At 43.3% G+C, this 19,530-nt stretch overlaps 1 protein-coding gene across 1 annotated transcript; it reads right to left on the minus strand.

Annotated features, from left to right (window-relative positions):
- Positions 1 to 328: 328 nt before the first annotated feature.
- On the minus strand, positions 329 to 18,767 carry mrpl35 (mitochondrial ribosomal protein L35). The gene is made up of 4 exons (XM_060828548.1): positions 18,673 to 18,767; positions 14,130 to 14,322; positions 10,306 to 10,447; positions 329 to 743 (listed from the first exon to the last, which is right to left on the minus strand). Exons 1-4 carry the CDS (start codon positions 18,695 to 18,697, stop codon positions 555 to 557), a joined length of 549 nt encoding a protein of 182 aa, XP_060684531.1. The 5' UTR covers positions 18,698 to 18,767; the 3' UTR covers positions 329 to 554.
- Positions 18,768 to 19,530: the final 763 nt, after the last annotated feature.

A 19,530-nucleotide genomic window follows, 5' to 3' on the forward strand; every position in this document is an offset into this window, starting at 1 on the left:
ATCAGACAAAAAAAATTAACACTGGCCAAAGGAGGAGCAGTTAGGATGGGCCAACAATAGTTTTGTCCAAGAAGTCTTAGAGGAGACAAAGAAATATGATGAGAAGTTCCTGTGTTTAAAGCCTAGACTGCTAAAGGCACTGTTGGTCATGAATTTTTAGTTCCTCTTTTTGTGCCACTTTTAAGAGGATCATTGGTAAGAGCTGACAAAATCTGTCACCTTTGTCAGAGACTACAAGTAAACATGAAACCTGGAAACACAGCGCTGTTCCAAAAAACAAAATTGCTATCAAAAAATATTAAATTATATTACTCAGACTTACATGGAATGGAAGCTTTATTATGGAACACCAACAAATACAGACATACATTATAGATATTTGCCTGCATTATTTCTTCTGTCATCTGGCCTTCTAATATCCATAGTCAGTCGGTGTATTCTGTATAAAGTTAGTTCAGTATTAAATGCCAAACATATTCTTAACAAAGGCGGTTTCGTTAGCTTCTGAACTAATACAGAATGACTGTAACTTTTGCCAGAACCATCACAAATCTTTAAACCTTTAGGTTTGTTCGATCATGGTACATTTGGTATGGGTCATTCACATACCAGTTCCGCCTTTTCCAGAAATCCGTTGTCATTTTGTCTAGCATTTTGCTTTGGGTCTTGTTGCAGAAGACATGTTGTCGGAGTCTACGTTTTCTCGCAGGCCGTTTCTTCCAAAGTCTTTTTTTGTAACCTGCCTGAAAGCAAAAGGAGCTGTGTTCAGGATCTAAGCAATATGATTCATTTCTGATGCAAAACCTGAAGACTGTTCAATCATAGTAAATGACTGGTAAGAAAGGAAAAAACAGCCATGTTCATCAGACTTTAGTGCAATAGAGTTTTCCCAAAACCATTTACGCCTCACATTTAGCCACTTTCATCATAAGTATCAAGAAACGCAAGCTGATATACAAGAGGAAATAATGATGGAGACATTCAATTCACATGCAAACCATTGATCTACTTAAACAATATTATTTTACCTTTGACCAAATTTCGTATAGGGGATAATAATTACAATCAGTACATTTTAGCCTGTTCTTCAGTCCATTTTAATTATTATATTTCAGTTTCCTCATTCTACTTTCTTTGAATACAAAAGATTGTCTTGCACATCTCAATTCTGTCCTGTACATCTCTATTACTCTAAGACTCTAACAGTACTTCCCATTTTAATTACAGTTGAGAGGATTTTCTTAACTACTTAGTCAATGTGGCAATCCTGCACTTATTGCTGTATTGCCTTAATCCTATTGTCACTATTTTTAAAAAAAATCATTCATGGGAATTTATTGCCAGCATTTATTGCTCATACCGAATTATCTAGAGAGTAGTTATGAGTCAACTACATGTCTAGAGTCACATGTAGGCCAAATCAGGTAAGAATGACAGTTTCCTTCTCTAAAGAACATTAGAGTCAGAGATGTACAGCATGGAAACAGGTCCTTCAGTCCAACTTGTCCATACCGATCAAATATCCTAACCTAATCTAGTCCCGTTTGCCAGCACTTGGCCCATACCTCTCTAAAGCCTTCCTTCCATACACACACCACCCTCAGAGTGAAAACATTGCCCCTTAGGTCCCTTTTAAATTTTTCCCCTCTCAGCCTAAACCCATGCCCTCTAGTTCTGGATGCCCCTACCCCAAGGAAAAGACCTTGTCTATTTACCCTATCCATGCCCCTCATGAATTTATAAACCTCTATAAAGGTCACCCCTCAACCTCCGACACTCCAGTGAAAACAGCCCCAGCCTACTCAGCCTTTCCCTATAGCTCAAATTATCCAACCCTGGCAACATCCTTGTAAATCTTTTCTGAAACCTTTCAAGTTTCACAACATCCATCCGAAAAGATGGAGACCAGAATTGCACACAACATTCCAAAAGTGACCAAACCTATATCCTGTACAGCCACAACATGACCTCCCAACTCCTGTACTCAATGCTCTGACAAATAAAGGAAAGCACACCAAACACCTTCTTCACTTTCCTATCTAGCTGTGACTCTACTTTGAAAGAACTATGAACCAGATGATTGAGAATCTCAAAGAATACATTGCCAACCCACCGCCAGTGTAAAATATCTCATGGTAGCTCAGGTGGAACTTGGAAAGGAAGAGGGTACATGCTGTTACCATCCTGAATGCTTGAATAAACAACACAGGAATAGGGAGGCAATACTGATAAAAAAAAATCAGGAGTTAGGCACTAAATTAAAAAGCAGGACCAAGTGTATAATAATATCTGGACTGTTGCCTGAGCCAGGTGCAATTGGAGAATCCAGTACAGACGAATTAATGTGGCTAAAAAGAACTGGAATACAGGGAGAAATCGCCATTTGGATACAGAACTGGGTCAAAGATAGAAGACAGAGGGTGGTGGTGGAGGGTTGTTTTTCAGACTGGAGGCCTGTGACCAGTGGAGTGCCACTACTTTTTGTCATTTATATAAATGATTTGGATGTGAGCATAACAGTTATAGTTAGTAAGTTTGCAGATGACACCAAAATTGAAGGTGTAGTGGACAGCGAAGAAGGTTAACTCAGATTACAATGGGACCTTGATCAGGTGGGCCAATGGGCTGAGAAGTGGCAGATGGGGTTTTATTTACATAAGTGCGAGGAGCTGCATTTTGGGAAAGATTTGGCAAATCTTAGCAGGACTTATACACTTAATGGTAAGGCCCTAGGGAGTGTTGCTGAACAAAGAGACCTTGGAGTGAAGGGTCATAGCTCCTTGAAAGTGGAGACACAGATGGATAGGGTAGTGAAGGCAGCGTTTGGTATGCTTTCCTTTATTGGTCAGAGTATTGAGTACAGGAGTTGGGAGGTCATGTTTCGCCTGTACAGGACATTGGTTAGGTCACTGTTGGAATATTGCATGCAATTCTGGTCTCCTTCCTATCGGAAAGATGTTGTGAAAGTTGAAAGGGTTCAGAAGAGATGTTGCCAGGGTTGAAGAATTTGAGCTATAGGGAGAGGTTGAATAGGCTAGAGCTGTTTACCCTGGAGTGTCGGAGGCTGAGGGGTGACTTTATAGAGGTTTATAAAATCATGAGGGGCATGGATAGACTAAATAGACAAAGTATTTTCCCTGGGGTGGGAGAATCCAGAGCAAGTGGGGAAAGATATGAAAGAGAACTAAGTGGCAACGTTTTCACTCAGAGGGTGGTACGTGTATGGAATGAGCTGCCAGAGGAAGTGGTGGAGGCTAGTACAAGTGCAACATGTAAAAGGCAATTGGATGGGTATATGAAAAGGAAGGGTTTGGAGGGATATGGGCCAGGTGCTGGCAGGTGGGACTAGATTGGGTTGGGATATGTGGTCGGCATGGACAAGTTGGACCGAAGGTCTGTTTCCGTGCTGTACATCTCTATGACTCTAAGTGTTATTTTCTTAGAACACTGTTTTCAGTTCTGGAACAGTAACTAAAGGGATAGGCTTCACCTAAACTGGAATGGGATCCAGGTTATTACAGAAAGGATAAGTTGAGAGGCAGCCAATGCTTAAAACTAGAAAGGTGGGAGAAAACATCCACAAGAAAATGTAAGCAGTCCAAATGTAAACAACATAGGAAAGGAGAACACTGATGATAAGAATACAAGTAGAGTTATAGAATGGGAAGCCAATATAATGGTTAAATATTAAGTGAGAACATTTTTTTCTATTAAAAATGATACGTAAAATGTTGTATAATTAAACAGCAGGACTGCAGGCTATTGTGTGCTCAGAGAACCAGACATGGGGCAGGGGGAGCCAGGAATGGAAACATTGCATGGTACAACATATTTAGAAAAGATAAAGAGGGAAACTAGGGAAGTGGAATTGCTGTACTTATTTAGAATAGCATGCTAGTTGTAAGAAAAAGGGACACTGCACTTTGTATTACATACAGTTAAGATCTCTGCACATTTCAAAAAGGGATGCACTGACATTGTACTATGCAAGAGGATTTGAATACAAGAATAATAAAGTCTTGCTTCAAATATATAGGAGTTCGGTTAGAACACATCTGGAGTATGTGTCCAGTTTTATTCTCCTCCTTTCAAGAAAGGAATGATAGAAACAGGGTGAGTGAAACAAAGGTTCACTTGTTCCCAGTATGGTGGGATTGTTCAACAGAGAGAGACTGGGCAAGCTAGACTTATTCTCTAGAATCTCATTTCAAACTCAAAATACTTAAGGTGATAAGTAGGGTAAGATGCTTCCCTTGGTTGGGGCACAACTTAAAAATAAGTACTGGTGCAGGGAGCAAGGATTTCAATTCTTGGGTCACTGGGGCATGTTTAGCGATAAGGCTAAATTATACGAGAGGGACGGGTTGCACCTTAATAGGTGGGGGACCAGTATTCTGGCAGGTAGGTTTGCCAATGCAACACAGCCGCGTTTAAACTAAATAGCGGGGGGGGAGGGGACAAACTGGAAGTTTAAGAAGGAAGTTAAAGGGAAAGTTAGAACAAGAGAAGCCAAGAAAGACAATGGAATCAATGGAGCAGAAAACTCAAAAAAGATCATGCCGTAAGGTCAAGTGAATTAGGGATTGATAGGAAGGGTGCGAGGAGTAACAAATTAAAAATATTATATATGAATGCATGAGGCATTAGAAATAAGGTGGATGAGCTTGAGGCTCGTTTGGAAATTGGCAGTTACGATGTTGTGGGGATAACTGAGATGTGGCTTCAAGTGGACAGGGCGTGGGAAATGAATATTCAAAGCTATACGTGCTATCGTAAGGACAGACTGACTGGCAGAAGGGGTGGGGTGGTCCCGTTGGTAAGGAATGATATTCAGTCCCTTGCACAGGGGGGACCTAGAATCAGGGGATGTAAAGTCAGTGTGGATAGAACTGAGAAATTCTAAGGGTAGAAAGACCCTAATGGGAGTTATCTATAGGCCCCCAAACAGTAGCCTGGATGTACTGTCTAAGTTGAATAAGGAGCTGAAATTGGCCTGTCGCAAAGATATTACTACAGTTGTTATGGGGGATTTTAACATGCAGGTAAACTGAGAGAATCAGGAAGATACTGGACTCCGAGAAAGGGAGTTTGTGGAGTGCCTCCGAGATGGATTCTTAGAACAGCTTGTGCTGGAGCCCACCAGGGAGAAGGCAATTCTGGGTCTGGTATTGTGCAACAAACTGGATTTGATCAGGGACCTCAAAGTAAAGGAGCCATTGGGAAGTAGTGACCATAATACAATAAGCTTTAATCTGCAGTTTGAAAGGGAGAGGGTAGAATCGGAAGTGACAATATTCCAGTTGAATAAGGGGAGCTATGAGGGAGGAACTGGCCAAAGTTCAATGGTGCAATACCCTAGCAGGGATGGCAGTGGAACAACAATGGCAGGTATTTCTGGGTGTAATGCAGAAGATGCAGGATCAGTTCATTCCAAAAGGGAAGAAATATCCTAAGGGGAGGCAGGGGTGGCCGTGACTGATGAGGGAAGTTAAGAAACATATAAAGACAATAGGGAAAAAGTATAACATAGCAAAGATGAGTGGGAAATCGGAGGACTGGGAATCCTTTAAAAAACAACAGAGGATAACTAAAAAGGAAATACACAAAGAAAAAATAAGGTACGAAGGTAAACTGACCAAAAATACAAAGGAGGATAATAAAGGCATTTTTAGGTATGTGAAAAGAAACAAAATGGTTAAGACTAAAATTGGGCCCTTGAAGACAGAAATGGGCGAATTTATTACAGGGAACAAAGAAATGGCAGAAGAGTTGAATTGGTACTTTAGATCTGTCTTCACTGGGGAAGACACGAGCAATCTCCCAGATGTAATAGTGGCTGAAGGACCTGAACTGAAGGGAATTTATATTAGGCAGGAAATGGTGCTGGAGAGACTGTTAGGTCTGAAGGCTGATAAGTCCCCAGGACCTGATGGTCTGCATCCCAGGGTACTGAAGGAGGTGGCTCTAGAAATCATGGATGCATTGGTGATCATTTTCCAATGTTCTATACATTCAGGATCAGTTCCTGCAGATTGGAGGGTGGCTAATGTTGTCCCACGTTTTAAGAAAAGAGGGAGAGAGAAAACAGAGTATTATAGACCAGTTAGTCTGACCTCAGTAGTGGGAAAAATGCTGAAGTCAATTATAAACGACAAAATTACGACACATCTCGAAAACAGTAACAGGATAGGTCTGAGTCAGCATGGATTTATGAAGGGCAAATCATGCTTGACTAATCTTCTGGAATTTTTTGAGGATGTAACTCTGAAGATGGACGAGGGAGATCCAGTAGATGTAGTGTACCTGGACTTTCAGAAAGCTTTTGATAAAGTCCCACGTTAGGAGGTTAGTGAGCAAAATTAGGGCACATGGCATTAGGGGCAAAATACTAACATGGATTGAAAATTGGTTGGCTGAAAGGAAACAAAGAGTAGTGATAAACGGCTCCCTTTCGGAATGACAGGCGGTGACCAGTGGGGTACCGCAGGGATCACTGTTGGGACTGCAGCTTTTTACAATATACGTTAATGATATAGATGAAGGTATTAAAAGTAATATCAGCAAATTTGCTGATGACACAAAGCTGGGTGGCAGGGTGAAATGTAAGGAGGATGTTAGGAAAATACAGGGTGACCTGGACAGGCTAGGCGAGTGGACGAATGCATGGCAGATGCAGTTTAATGTGGATAAATGTGTGGTTATCCACTTTGGTGGCAAGAACAGAAAGGTAGATTACTACCTAAATGGAGTCAAGTTAGGTAAAAGGGCAGTACAACGAGATCTAGGTGTTCTTGTACATCAGTCAATGAAAGCAAGCATGCAGGTACAGCAGGCAGTGAAGAAAGCTAATAGCATGCTGGCCTTCATAACAAGAGGAATTGAGTATAGAAGCAAAGAGGTGCTTCTGCAGCTGTACAGGGCCCTGGTGAGACCACACCTGGAATATTGTGCGCAGTTTTGGTCTCCAAATTTGAGGAAAGACTTTTTGGCTATTGAGGGAGCGCAGCGTAGGTTCACGAGGTCAATTCCCGGAGTGGCGGGACTATCTTAGGCTGAAAGATTGGAGTGACTGGGCTTGTATACCCTTGAGTTTAGGAGGCTGAGAGGGGATCTGATTGAGACATATGAGATTATTAAAGGATTTGACACTCTGGAGGCAGGAAGTATGTTTCCGCTGATGGGTGTGTCCCGAACCAGAGGACACAGTTTAAAAATAAGGCGTAGGCCACTTAGAACAGAGTTGAGGAGAAACCACTTGACCCAGAGAGTAGTGGGTGTATGGAATGCTCTGCCCCAGAAGGCTGTGGAGGCCAAGTCTCTGGATACTTTCAAGAAAGAGTTGGATAGAGCTCTTAAGGATAATGGAATCAAGGGTAATGGGGATAAGGCAGGAACAGGATACTGATTGAGGATGATCAGCCATGATCATAATGAATGGTGGTGCTGGCTCAAAGGGCAGAATGGCCTACTCCTGCACCTATTGTCCATTGTCTACTTAGGTCCAAGATGACGAGCCTTTTTGTAAACTGAGCATTGTGAATACTTGAAATTCTCTTTCCCGGAGGACAACGGAGGCACTATCTTTGTGCATGTTTTAAGCTGTAGATTGTAAAATTTATCATTATCAATGATGTATGGAGTTTTTGGACTGGGATGAATAAAGGTACCTGCCCAAGGACTGCAGCACTGAAAATGTGTTGCTGGTTAAAGCGCAGTAGGTCAGGCAGCATCCAAGGAACAGGAAATTCGACGTTTCGGGCATAAGTCCTTCATCAGGAATGAGGAAAGTGCATCCAGCAGGCTAAGATAAAAGGTAGGGAGGAGGAACTTGGGGGAGGGGCGATGGAGATGTGATAGGTGGAAGGAGGTCAAGGTGAGGGTGATAGGCTGGAGTGGGGTGGGGGCGGAGAGGTCGGGAAGAAGATTGCAGGTTAGGAGGGCGATGCTGAGTTCGAGGGAATCGATTGAGACAAGGTGGGGGGAGGGAAATGAGGAAACTGGAGAAATCTGAGTTCATCCCTTGTGGTTGGAGGGTTCCCAGGCGGAAGATGAGGCGCTCTTCCTCCAGCCGTCGTGTTGTTATGTTCTGGCGATGGAGGAGTCCAAGGACCTGCATGTCCTTGGTGGAGTGGGAGGGGGAGTTAAAGTGTTGAGCCACGGGGTAGTTGGGTTGGTTGGTCCAGGCGTCCCAGAGGTGTTCCCTGAAGCGTTCCGCAAGTAGGCGGCCCCTCTCACCAATGTAGAGGAGGCCACATCGGATGCAGCGGATGCAATAGATGATGTGTGTGGAGGTGCAGGTGAATTTGTGGTGGATATGGAAGGATCCCTTGGGCCTTGGAGAGAGGTAAGGGAGGAGTGCAAGTTTTGCATTTCCTGCGGTTGCAGGGGAAGGTGCCGGGAGTGGAGGTTGGATTGATGGGGGGTGTGGACCTGACGAGGGAGTCACGGAGGGAGTGGTCTTTTCGGAACGCTGATAGGGGAGGGGAGGGAAATATATCCCTGGTGGTGGGGTCCGTTTGGAGGTGGCGGAAATGACGGCGGATGATACGCTGTATACAGAGGTTGCTGGGGTGGTAGGTGAGAACCAGTGGGGTTCTGTCTTGGTGGCGTTTGGAGGGGCGGGGCTCAAGGGCGGAGGAGCGTGAAGTGGAGGAGATGCGGTGGAGGGCATCGTCGATCACGTTTGGGGGGAATCTGCGGTCTTTGAAGAAGGAGGCCATCTGGGCTGTACGGTATTGGAACTGGTCCTCCTGGGAGCAGATGCGGCGGAGACGAAGGAATTGGGAATATGGGATGGAGTTTTTACAGGGGGCAGGGTGGGAGAAGGTGTAGTCTAGGTAGCTGTGGGAGTCAGTCGGTTTATAGTAGATGTCTGTGTTGATTCGGTCGCCTGAGATAGAAATGGAAAGGTCTAGGAAGGGGAGGGAGGAGTCTGAGACGGTCCATGTGAATTTGAGGTCGGGGTGGAAGGTGTTGGTAAAGTGGATGAACTGTTCAACCTCCTCGTGGGAGCACAAGGCAGCGCCGATACAGTCATCGATGTAGCGGAGGAAAAGGTGGGGTGTGGTGCCAGTGTAGTTGCGGAAGATGGACTGTTCCACATATCCTACGAAGAGACAGGCATAGCTGGGGCCCATGCGGGTGCCCACGGCAACTCCTTTAGTTTGGAGGAAGTGGGAGGATTGGAAAGAGAAATTGTTCAGGGTGAGGACCAGTTCAGTCAGTCGAAGGAGGGTGTCGGTGGAAGGGTACTGGTTGGTACGGCGGGAAAGGAAGAAGCAGAGGGCTTTGAGTCCTTCGTGATGGGGGATGGAGGTGTACAGGGACTGGATGTCCATCGTGAAGATAAGGCATTGGGGACTGGGGAAGCGAAAATCATGGAGGAGGTGGAGGGCGTGGGTGGTGTCCCGAACGTAGGTGGGGAGTTCTTGGACTAAGGGGGACAGAACCGTGTCGAGGTACGTGGAGATGAGTTCAGTGGGGCAGGAGCAGGCTGAGACAATGGGTCGGCCGGGGCAGTCAGGTTTGTGGATTTTGGGCAGGAGGTAGAAACGGGCAAGGACTGCAGCAGTTCAAGACACCATGAGCAATATATACTGGTCTAGCTAGTGTTGTCTAAATCACATGAAGAATAAAAAAAGAGAAAATAGAAGAAGGTTTTCCAAAAGTAAGAAACATTATGAGAAATAGTCAGTATGGCTTTCAAAAGGCCAAAACTGCTTGACCAATGTTTTTTTAATTTTTGAGGAATCAGTAGAATGAATAGTGGTAACAGTGGTACAATCAATCCAAATTTTTCCCCTCTCACCTTAAACCTATGCCCTCTAGTTTTGGACTCCCCTACCCTGGGAAAAAAGACCTTAGCTCTTCACCCTATCCATGCCCCTAATGATTTTATATACCTCTATAAAGATTACCCCTAGGCCTCTGATCTTCCAAGCAAAATACCACCCGCCTATTCAGCCTTTACCTATACCTCAAACCCTCCAACCCTAGCAGCATCCTTGTAAATCCTTTCTGAAGCCTTTCAAGTTAACAACATCTTTCCTATAGCAGGGAGACCAGAATTGAATGTAGTATTCTAAAAATGGCCTCATCAATATCCTGTACAGCCACAACATGGCCTCCCAACTCCTTTACTCAGTGCATTGACCAACAAGCATACCAAACACCTTCTTCTCTACCTATGATTCCACTTTCAAGGAATTACAAACTTGCACCCCATTCCTAAATTATGTCATTAGCTTGTGAAATTTGTTTAAAAATAAAATGCATCTCTGATTGCTGAATGTTGTGATCACAGACCTTTCTGCGCACCCAGAGACCACAGTGCAGTCGTAGGAACCTTTTGACAACAGATTTCACCGATTTCCGCTTTCCTTTACGCAGACTGCAGTAAGTGAGAGCTCTCACCGGTTGTTGAAAATTAGTAGCACAGTTAGGCAGACTAAACAAAGGAAATACGTCACATTAATACAACATTTACAATAGTCCATCACTCTTTATACGACATTGGTTAACCAAAGCCCATCTGGTCAGTAATTCAGGCCACATGTATCTCAATAAACCTCGATATTTGTTGGTGTGAAAACCCGTGGGGATGTCACTGGAAAGGAAGTGAAAGTGGCAGTCAGTGCCTTGGAAAGGTTTGTCTCCAATTCCCTTACAGTTTCTAATTTAGATTCTTTGTTACTGGGAGCACAATGGAGTGGAGATCGTTTCTAGCAACAGCTACAAGGAGCCTCAGAGGCTTTAAAGAAAAAGAAGTAACGCAAAAGCTATCAGCATCTTCTGCTGTTTCTGATACTTACTGATCTATTGTATATTCCCTTCACTTTCAAATTTCTACCATTTTCTCTTACCTTCTAAAATTGGTCCATATTACTCTCAGGACATACAATTATTCTTTGACATACATAGATAAAAACCAGCAATTAGCCTAGGATGCAAATACTAATTGTCCTGTTTTTACTTTAAATAAGCAGGGCCTTTTGTGTTGTATGGATTTATAGGAAACTGATGCTGTTGTACTGATTTAGGTTATGTTAATACGTTTAAAGTTTTATTTGTGATCACTTTTCATGTTCAGTGGCATAGTCAGTTGCTGCCCTATGTAAATCTGATATACCTTATGTTCTCTCACACTGTCCACAATTACTTTAACAATCTCATGATTCTGAATGCAGCAACCATGTAGCGGCACGGTGGCTCAGTGGTCACCACTGCTGGCTCACAGACCAGTGACCTGGGTTCAATACCAACCTCAGGTGACCACGTGGAGTTTGTACATGCTCCCCTTATCAATATGGGTTTCCTCCAGGAGCTCCTGTTTACTCCAACTGTCCAAACATATGGAGGCTAAATGAATTGGCCATGCTAAATTGTCCATAGTGTCTCAGGATGTGCAGGCTAGGTAAGTTAGCCATGGAAAACGCAGGGTTACAGGGAAAGGGTAGGGGAGCATGGGTCTGGGTGGGAGGCTGTTTGGAGAGTCAATGAAGACTTGATGGGCTGAATAGCTTGCTTCCACCCTGTAGGGATTCAAAGATTCTGTGACATCCCCTTGAGATCGAAATCAGATATTCATGTCTTTGGTATAAATGCTTTTTCAATCCCCATAAAACGAACAGAACAAAAACTTGTTGAGACAAAACCAAATACCAATCATTGCGCTTCTCTAACCCATAGCAGGTTCACACGGTTCTTAGCAGATTCATTCAGTTCAAGCATTATCATGTGGCTTTGTGTAATAACATATTAGTGGGTTGCTTTACATATACAAAATAACAATTCACTACATTTGTAAGTTTTTCTCAGCCAGTCTGAAGATTCTTCAAACAATTTCATTCCTTAATGTTATTTTTATAAACTTGACATTGTGATCTTTGCGTGACCTCACAGCCTTTCTCAATTGCTTTTCAAATTTTCCTTTGTTGATGGTTAAAAAGGCTGTCAAACGTATCCCGGAAACAGAGGCTTTCCAATGTAATAGTTGTGAGGTTTCTTACTGATTATTACAATTTGCATCCTTATAGCATCCTTAACGTAGCAAAATATCCCACATTATCACAACTAGGAGTGAGGGAAGGCAAAACATTTTGACTCAGAATTGTTAGAACTTGGAAGGCACTGTCTGGGAGGGTAAAGGAGGCAGATTCAATTGAAGGTTTCAAAAGAGTTGGATATATATTTGAAAAAGTGATCAAGTTAGAGGGCTATGAAGAAAGGGCTGGAGAATGGGACTAGCTAGGTAGCTCTATAGACATGATGGGCTGAATGGCCTCCTTCTGCTCTGTAAAATCCCATGATTCTATTTGACAGAAGTGTTAAACAAAATTTGACACCAAGCCACATAAGGAGATAGGAGGGCCAACGTTCCATTTAAAATTAAGTTGTTGTTTTAAGCACAGTCCTGCCAACACAAAGCCTTATTCGTCACCAAGCAAAGCCCATTAGTGCTGTATGCACCTGAGCAGCAGCTGTGAGCACATTGTTTAGGGTAAATTACCAAAAACATGATCAAAAAGGCAGGTTTTAAGGACCCTTTATATGTGCAAGGAGAGGAACAGGACTGGACATGTTCAAGACAGAATTTCTTAGTTTAAGGGCTTGATAGTTTTCATCCCAGTTAACTCTTGTGCAGCAATACAACAGAAACAGTCAAATGGTCAGAACTGGAGAAATGCAAGTACCTCAGAGGGTTGTTGGGTTGGAGGAAACAAACCAACAAATTGAAAATCATACGGTTCTTTGGGGAAAATAACTAGCTAAGTGCCTGTTTTAAAAATGGTGCTTTAAAGTGTAGTATATTTGCATAATTTGCTTAATTCACCAGCAGTAAAAAGTGAGGTCTGCAGATGCTGGAGATCAGAGCTGAAAATGTGTTGCTGGTTAAAGCACAGCAGGTTAGGCAGCATCCAAGGAACAGGAAATTCGACATTTCGGGCCAGAGCCCTTTATCAGGAAGTGCTCTGGCCTGAAACGTCGAATTTCCTGTTCCTTGGATGCTGCCTAACCTGCTGTGCTTTAACCAGCAACACATTTTCAGTTTAATTCACCAGCATACAAACAGTGCTTTATGACAGTCTTCATGCAGTGAAGAAACAAAACCATTTTTATCAAGACAAATAAATTCTCTGAATAGTACAAGCTTAAAAACAGCACTGAATTTTGAAGACATAAATCCCACAATAATCATAAGAAAATTAGACCATGATGAACTAAAATTATGTTCTAGTAATTGCATGATTTATCTGAGTTGTTCAGTAGTAGCTGTCATTGCTGTCAGATTTTGGTAGATTCAACTTAATCAGTATCAGGTATTTGGATCAGCTATGATCTTGTTCAGTGGCGGAGTAGGCTCAAGGAGCCAAATGATCCTTGTTTGTATGTACCTCTCTACAAATAGTGTGTGAATCAGCAAAAAAAAAAATCAGACCTTGGGTAAGCGAACATTTCCCACACTCTCCTTTTCTTTATTATTTAATATCCTTTGTGTTTAGGTTCTGTCACATAGTGGAATAAATCCTAATCAAGTACAGGGAAATATGCTGTTTCCTTGAATATAGCAAAGTTATTTCCTAAACTAAGTAGTGTTTGGATGTAATTAACAAGTGCAATGCACTTTGACTCAAACACTAAGCCAATCAACACAAACTCTCTGGCAGGAAGGACCCCACAAATGAAGTATGGTGTGGGAAGAAAGCTAATGTCAAAACTGAATACAAGAAAAAATACTATAATTTAAAAGAACAAATTAATTTGATGCGCCAATAGAAGACTAGCATGTTGATTTCTCCGTTACAAGCCATAAAGAAACAGTGTATGAGAATTCACCTTTGGACCACACATCCGCATGACTTGGAACCACTGAAGTAAAATGCTAACTCCCTCCCTCACAGCATTGTGGGTCTACCTACATCATTAGGGCTGCAGAAAGTAAATCACCACCTTCTCACGAGAATTAGGGATATAAAATGAAAGCAGGCCCTGTCACAATGGCCTCAATCCCGTGAGAGAGAAAAAAAAAAGTGCATCTGAGTTTACACACAAAAGATACAAATTAATATGATAAACAAAGGCACTTGAAATTTTAAATCACGAGGGAAAATGTCTATTTTCAAACTCACCTCTTGATAGTAGCGAATTTATGTGCACACATGTAGTTACTGCCCAAAGGTAACCCCAGTTTGGTTACCGTAGAGATAGTTGGAGATTGAATGTATCGGAGATCGAGGGTGGCAAACCTGGATACCAGCTGTGTAATGGAGGAACTTCCTGTAACATTTTTCTGCACCAAAGGAAGGAAGCGCCTTAACGTTCCTTAAAACAAAGAAAAAAAGTGTTCTTACTTTTCAAAGTTACAATATTTTGTTTATCTTATAAAATTAGTGTAAAAATCAGGTCAGAAAAGTAAAACACTAGTTTAAGTCCTACAGAATGGTCAGATACCTGTACAGTCTGCAAAGGTAAGTTTAGATACTTGATTGGTCTCAGTGTTTAGGAAGCATTGTACCACTCAATATCTCAAACCCTAACATAACTTTTCCTCTCCAAGTACTGAACCACTTTCTCTTGGATGTACTGAAAACGTTGACCCCAACTGTTTCACTTAGTGATCCATTCCATTTGCTCACATGTAAACTGGTTTACACATAAATTGCCACTTTACTTACCTCAAGTTTTTGCCAATTTTGCAGCAAGTGCAAAGTTATATAAATGATTACAAGTTCAATAGGAGTACAGTTATGGAAATGGAAAAGGTATATGCCCAAGTGAATTTTAAATTAATGGATCTGATGAAGAGCAAAATGCTGTAAACCTCAGTCTGCAGATCAGTGATGGAACAGCTGAGCAAATGAATGCCTTAACAGTTCTTTGAGTCAAGATTCTAGTCCATTAACTATTATCGAAAATAACTTATCATCTGATCAAGAGACTCCTTTTTCAATTCACAGTGAACGTGCTAGCCACATGTTGCAGGATTAATACAGATGCCCTTGCAGCTGATGGCATTTATGCATCAGCTGTCCATACTTTGAGATACCCAGTTCTTCCATGTTGTATTAGCATGCATATCAGGGCTTACAGAAATGGTTAGCATCACTTTGAAAGTAAGCAATGTGGCATCACTGACTCTTGACCTCAGTATGTCTTCTTTGCAAACACACAAAGTATGAAATGCATTGACTCAAAAAGGCCATCAGGCAAAATAGTCAATCAAGCAATTAACATTTTCAAGCAATCAGCATCTAGCAGAGATAGACGATCTCCCCTTTCTGTGGATGTATGTGGTCACAGAGCAATTCTCCAATTCAAAGTTTTAAAATTGAAGAAAATCTCAGGAAATGCAAGCAAACGTCAGCAAACATGGCGAAATCATAGAAAATTGCGCCTCTCAAACAAATATCCATTTTAACAGTCAGTTCACTAACAACTTAAATGTGGGTTATAGTTGATGTCCTATGGGTGACAGAAAAGTGCATTTAGGATATATAAGCCCCCATTTAAATATAATATACAAACAGAAAATTGGATTCCTGTCTCAACTCCAATAAAGACCTAAAAGTCACATAGGACCAACAGAAGATGCAGAATAGGCAGAACCAAATTGGGAGTATAATAAAGAATAGACATAGTCTGAAGATTCCCACAACAGTGATGATAAAATCCTGTATGTCCAAATCCAAGTCTAGGAGCCTATTTCTGAAGGCCAGTGGTCAGGATGCTACCACTGACCATAGTAACATTGCATTGGGCATTCAACATGGACATTCAAGGTTTGCAGCAAAGTATTGTCAGCCTCAAAAATTCTCTGCAGAACCAGAGAAGTTCACAGGCAGGAACAGGTAAGTCATTCTACCCTGACTGATGCCAATATTTCTAAATCAATCACACCAATCTTTGTTCTCATTGAAATTTTTACCCACTCTTTTCCTTAAATGCTGCATATTTTTGATTTGAAATTATTTTTCCAACATTGATTTTGCCACAGATTCACATAACATGCTTGTTTCCAACCTTTAATTTGTCAGGAAGACGGTACTGAGCTGCCTTCTTGAACTACTATGCACCTCCAATTAAGGAGGGGGAGTTCTAGGATTTTGACCCAGACACTCTGAATGAACAGTGATATCCAGTAGTTCCAAGCCAAGATCATGAATGGCTCAGTGGGGCACTTGCAAGCCATACTATTCCCAATACATCTTCTGGCCTTCTAGATGGTAGTGGTCATATATTTGGAAGATATTGTTGAAGAAGCCTTGATGAATTTCTGTATTGTATCTTATTATTGGTAGCAGATGGCACATCAGAAGCAAAAGAAGCAAAAGTTGAAGATGGCAGATTCATTGCTAATGAAGCAGTCTGCTTTGTGCCGTATGATGCTAAACTTCTTGAGTGGTATTGGTGCTATTCAAATCCAGACAGGTGGGGAATATTCCATTACATGCCTGACTTGTGCTTTATTGATGGGGGTATCAGGTGAGTTAGGATTTGTTGCCTTTACTTGCTCTTATAGCCACAGCAAGTATTGATATTTTCTTAATTAAACTCTTCAAAGATGTTATAATGCATCTCTAAGGGAGTCTCATTATCTGATATTCCACAACCATCTGACGAAAGAGCAGTGCTCTGAAAGCTAGTGTTTCCAAATGAACCCATTGCACTATAACCTGGGACAAACCAAGGCTTCCTGGTCTAGCAAGAGGAACACTTCCATTGCACACAAGAACCTTTATACAGTATTTATAAAATTTTGCTGCCAAACCTACTGAGTTTCTGCAGCACTTGACTTCAGATTTCCAGTATTTTGCCTTTATTTTCAGCTTCAGGAGATGTTATTACACACCTTTGGGAGCAAGTTAGACTCCTCCCTCCCCTTCCTAGACCTTTCCATTTCTATCTCAGGCGACCGACTCAACACAGACATCTACTATAAACCGACTGACTCCCACAGCTATCTGGACTACACCTCCTCCCACCCTGCCCCCTGTAAAAACTCCATCCCATATTCCCAATTCCTTCGTCTCCGCCGCATCTGCTCCCAGGAGGACCAGTTCCAACACCGCACAGCCCAGATGGCCTTCTTCTTCAAGGACCGCAGATTCCCCCCAAACGTGGTCGACGATGCCCTCCACCGCATCTCCTCCACTTCCCGCTCCTCCGCCCTTGAGCCCCGCCCCTCCAACCGCCACCAAGACAGAACCCCACTGGTTCTCACCTACCACCCCAGCAACCTCCGTATACAGCGTATCATCCGCCGTCATTTCCACCACCTCCAAACGGACCCCACCACCAGGGATATATTTCCCTCCCCTCCCCTATCAGCGTTCCGCAAAGACCACTCCCTTCATGACTCTCTCGTCAGGTCCACACCCCCCACCAACCCAACCTCCACTCCCGGCACCTTCCCCTACAACTGCAGGAAATGTAAAACTTGCGCCCACACCTCCTCCCTCACATCCCTCCAAGGCCCCAAGGGATCCTTCCATATCCGCCACAAGTTCACCTGTACCTCCACACACATCATCTATTGCATCCGCTGCACCCGATGTGGCCTCCTCTACATTGGGGAGACGGGCCGCCTACTTGCGGAACGCTTCAGAGAACACCTCAGGGACGCCCGGACCAACCAACCCAACCACCCCGTGGCTCAACACTTTAACTCTCCCTCCCACTCCACTGAGGACATGCAGGTCCTTGGACTCCTCCACCGGCAAAACATAACAACACGACAGTTGGAGGAAGAACTCCAGTTTCCTCATTTCCCCTCCCCCCACCTTGTCTCAGTCGGTTCCCTCAACTCAGCACCGCCCTCCTAACCTGCAATCCTCTTCCTGACCTCTCCGCCCCCACCCCACTCCGGCCTATCACCCTCACCTTGACCTCCTTCCACCTATCACATCTCCATCGCCCCTCCCCCAAGTCCCTCCTCCCTACCTTTTATCTTAGCCTGCCTGGCACCCTCTCCTCATTCCTGATGAAGGGCTTATGCCCGAAACATCAAATTTCCTGTTCCTTGGATGCTGCCTGACCTGCTGCGCTTTAACCAGCAACACATTTTCAACTCAAACCTGGGTCTGCTGGCCCAGAGGAATTTATAAACGTCTAGGTATTTTCTAACCAACCTATTCAGAGATGGAAGTACACATTTCTGGGTAGCAATAGACGTTCGGTCCCGGGACAAGCCCTGGGATGTTGACAGTGGATTACAGAAATTCAGGGGCGATAGTTAAGAGTCCCTCTCGTTACAGATGGTCATCGCCTCATTAATACTACCTCTGACAACAAGCAAAAAAAAATTGCCCAGAGCGTTCCTGTTGGACTATAACCTGGTGTTGTGTGATTTCTAACTTTGACCAGACCAGACCAGCCCAATACTGGCACCGTGACTATCAGAGCATTCCCGGCTGTCCAGGCCCACCAGCGGATAGCCGCCTGCAGTCTCTCGGGGGACGGGGGACGGGGGACGAGGTCTCTCCTGTCCTTCCCCCCCCCCGGGAGGGGGGGGCGGGGATGTGAAGAGTGTTCCGTGCCCGGAGCAGAGAGGACGGGATACCCGTAACCGCGGGCCAGCAAGCCCTGCCTTCCCACCGATTCCTATCCCCCTACCCGGACATCCCCCTCCTCCTATATCCCGCCGCCCCAGTCCCAGTCCCAGGTTGTATTCACCCGCCGCGCTCCTGAGCGCCGCCATCTTCACCGACGGTGTCCTCCCGCGGTCAAAACCCAGACTCGCGTAATTCAAAATGTGGCCACAAACTCGGGATGGTTGTGCAGAGGGCAGCGTCACGCCTGCATCGACACTTTATCATCTCCACAACATAGCTCGACAAATCCAATTTTTAATCTGCCCCGAAAACATTTCACTGGGTGAAAGGAGGAATGGAAATCAAATACTTTCTCAAGCTAGCTTTGGTCTGTCTCCAGATTAATTATCTTAAAAAACCTATTTCAGTGCTGTATGACTGTGACTTCATCAATAAAAATGCTTATTTTCATTTTTAATTTGGCCAATTATTTAACAAAACTATGCATTATTTGTAGCTATCTTTGAGAAGGATAGTGCAGAGTTTCAGAGGGTAGGGACAAATTGAAGATTTGTACTGAAGAAGAGTGACTGGACCTGAATGCAAAATTACAAAAATGCAAGAATCCAAAAATGACATGATTGCAAAATGAAATTTCCACTTTCTCTCCACAGATGCTGCTGATTCCTACAGATTTTTTTCCAGCAATTTCTGTTTTTGTTTGGGACAATTGAGAATGGGCTGATAAGACACAGTTAGTGCATAAATTCAAACTGTTTGGAATGATGAAGAGACAATACATTTGAAGGGTACGATTCTTAGTGGAATGCAGGAGTAGAGGTACCTATGTGTATATGTGCATAAATCATTAAAGGTAGCAGGACGGTTTGAGGGAGCAATTAATAAAGCATACATTACTTTGGACTTTATTAACAGGGAATGGAGTATGAATGAATGGTTTTATAGGTAAAAACAAGGACTGCAGATGCTGGAAACCAGA

This window comes from Hemiscyllium ocellatum, chromosome 1 (genome assembly GCF_020745735.1).
Source record: "Hemiscyllium ocellatum isolate sHemOce1 chromosome 1, sHemOce1.pat.X.cur, whole genome shotgun sequence".
NCBI lineage: Eukaryota > Metazoa > Chordata > Chondrichthyes > Orectolobiformes > Hemiscylliidae > Hemiscyllium > Hemiscyllium ocellatum.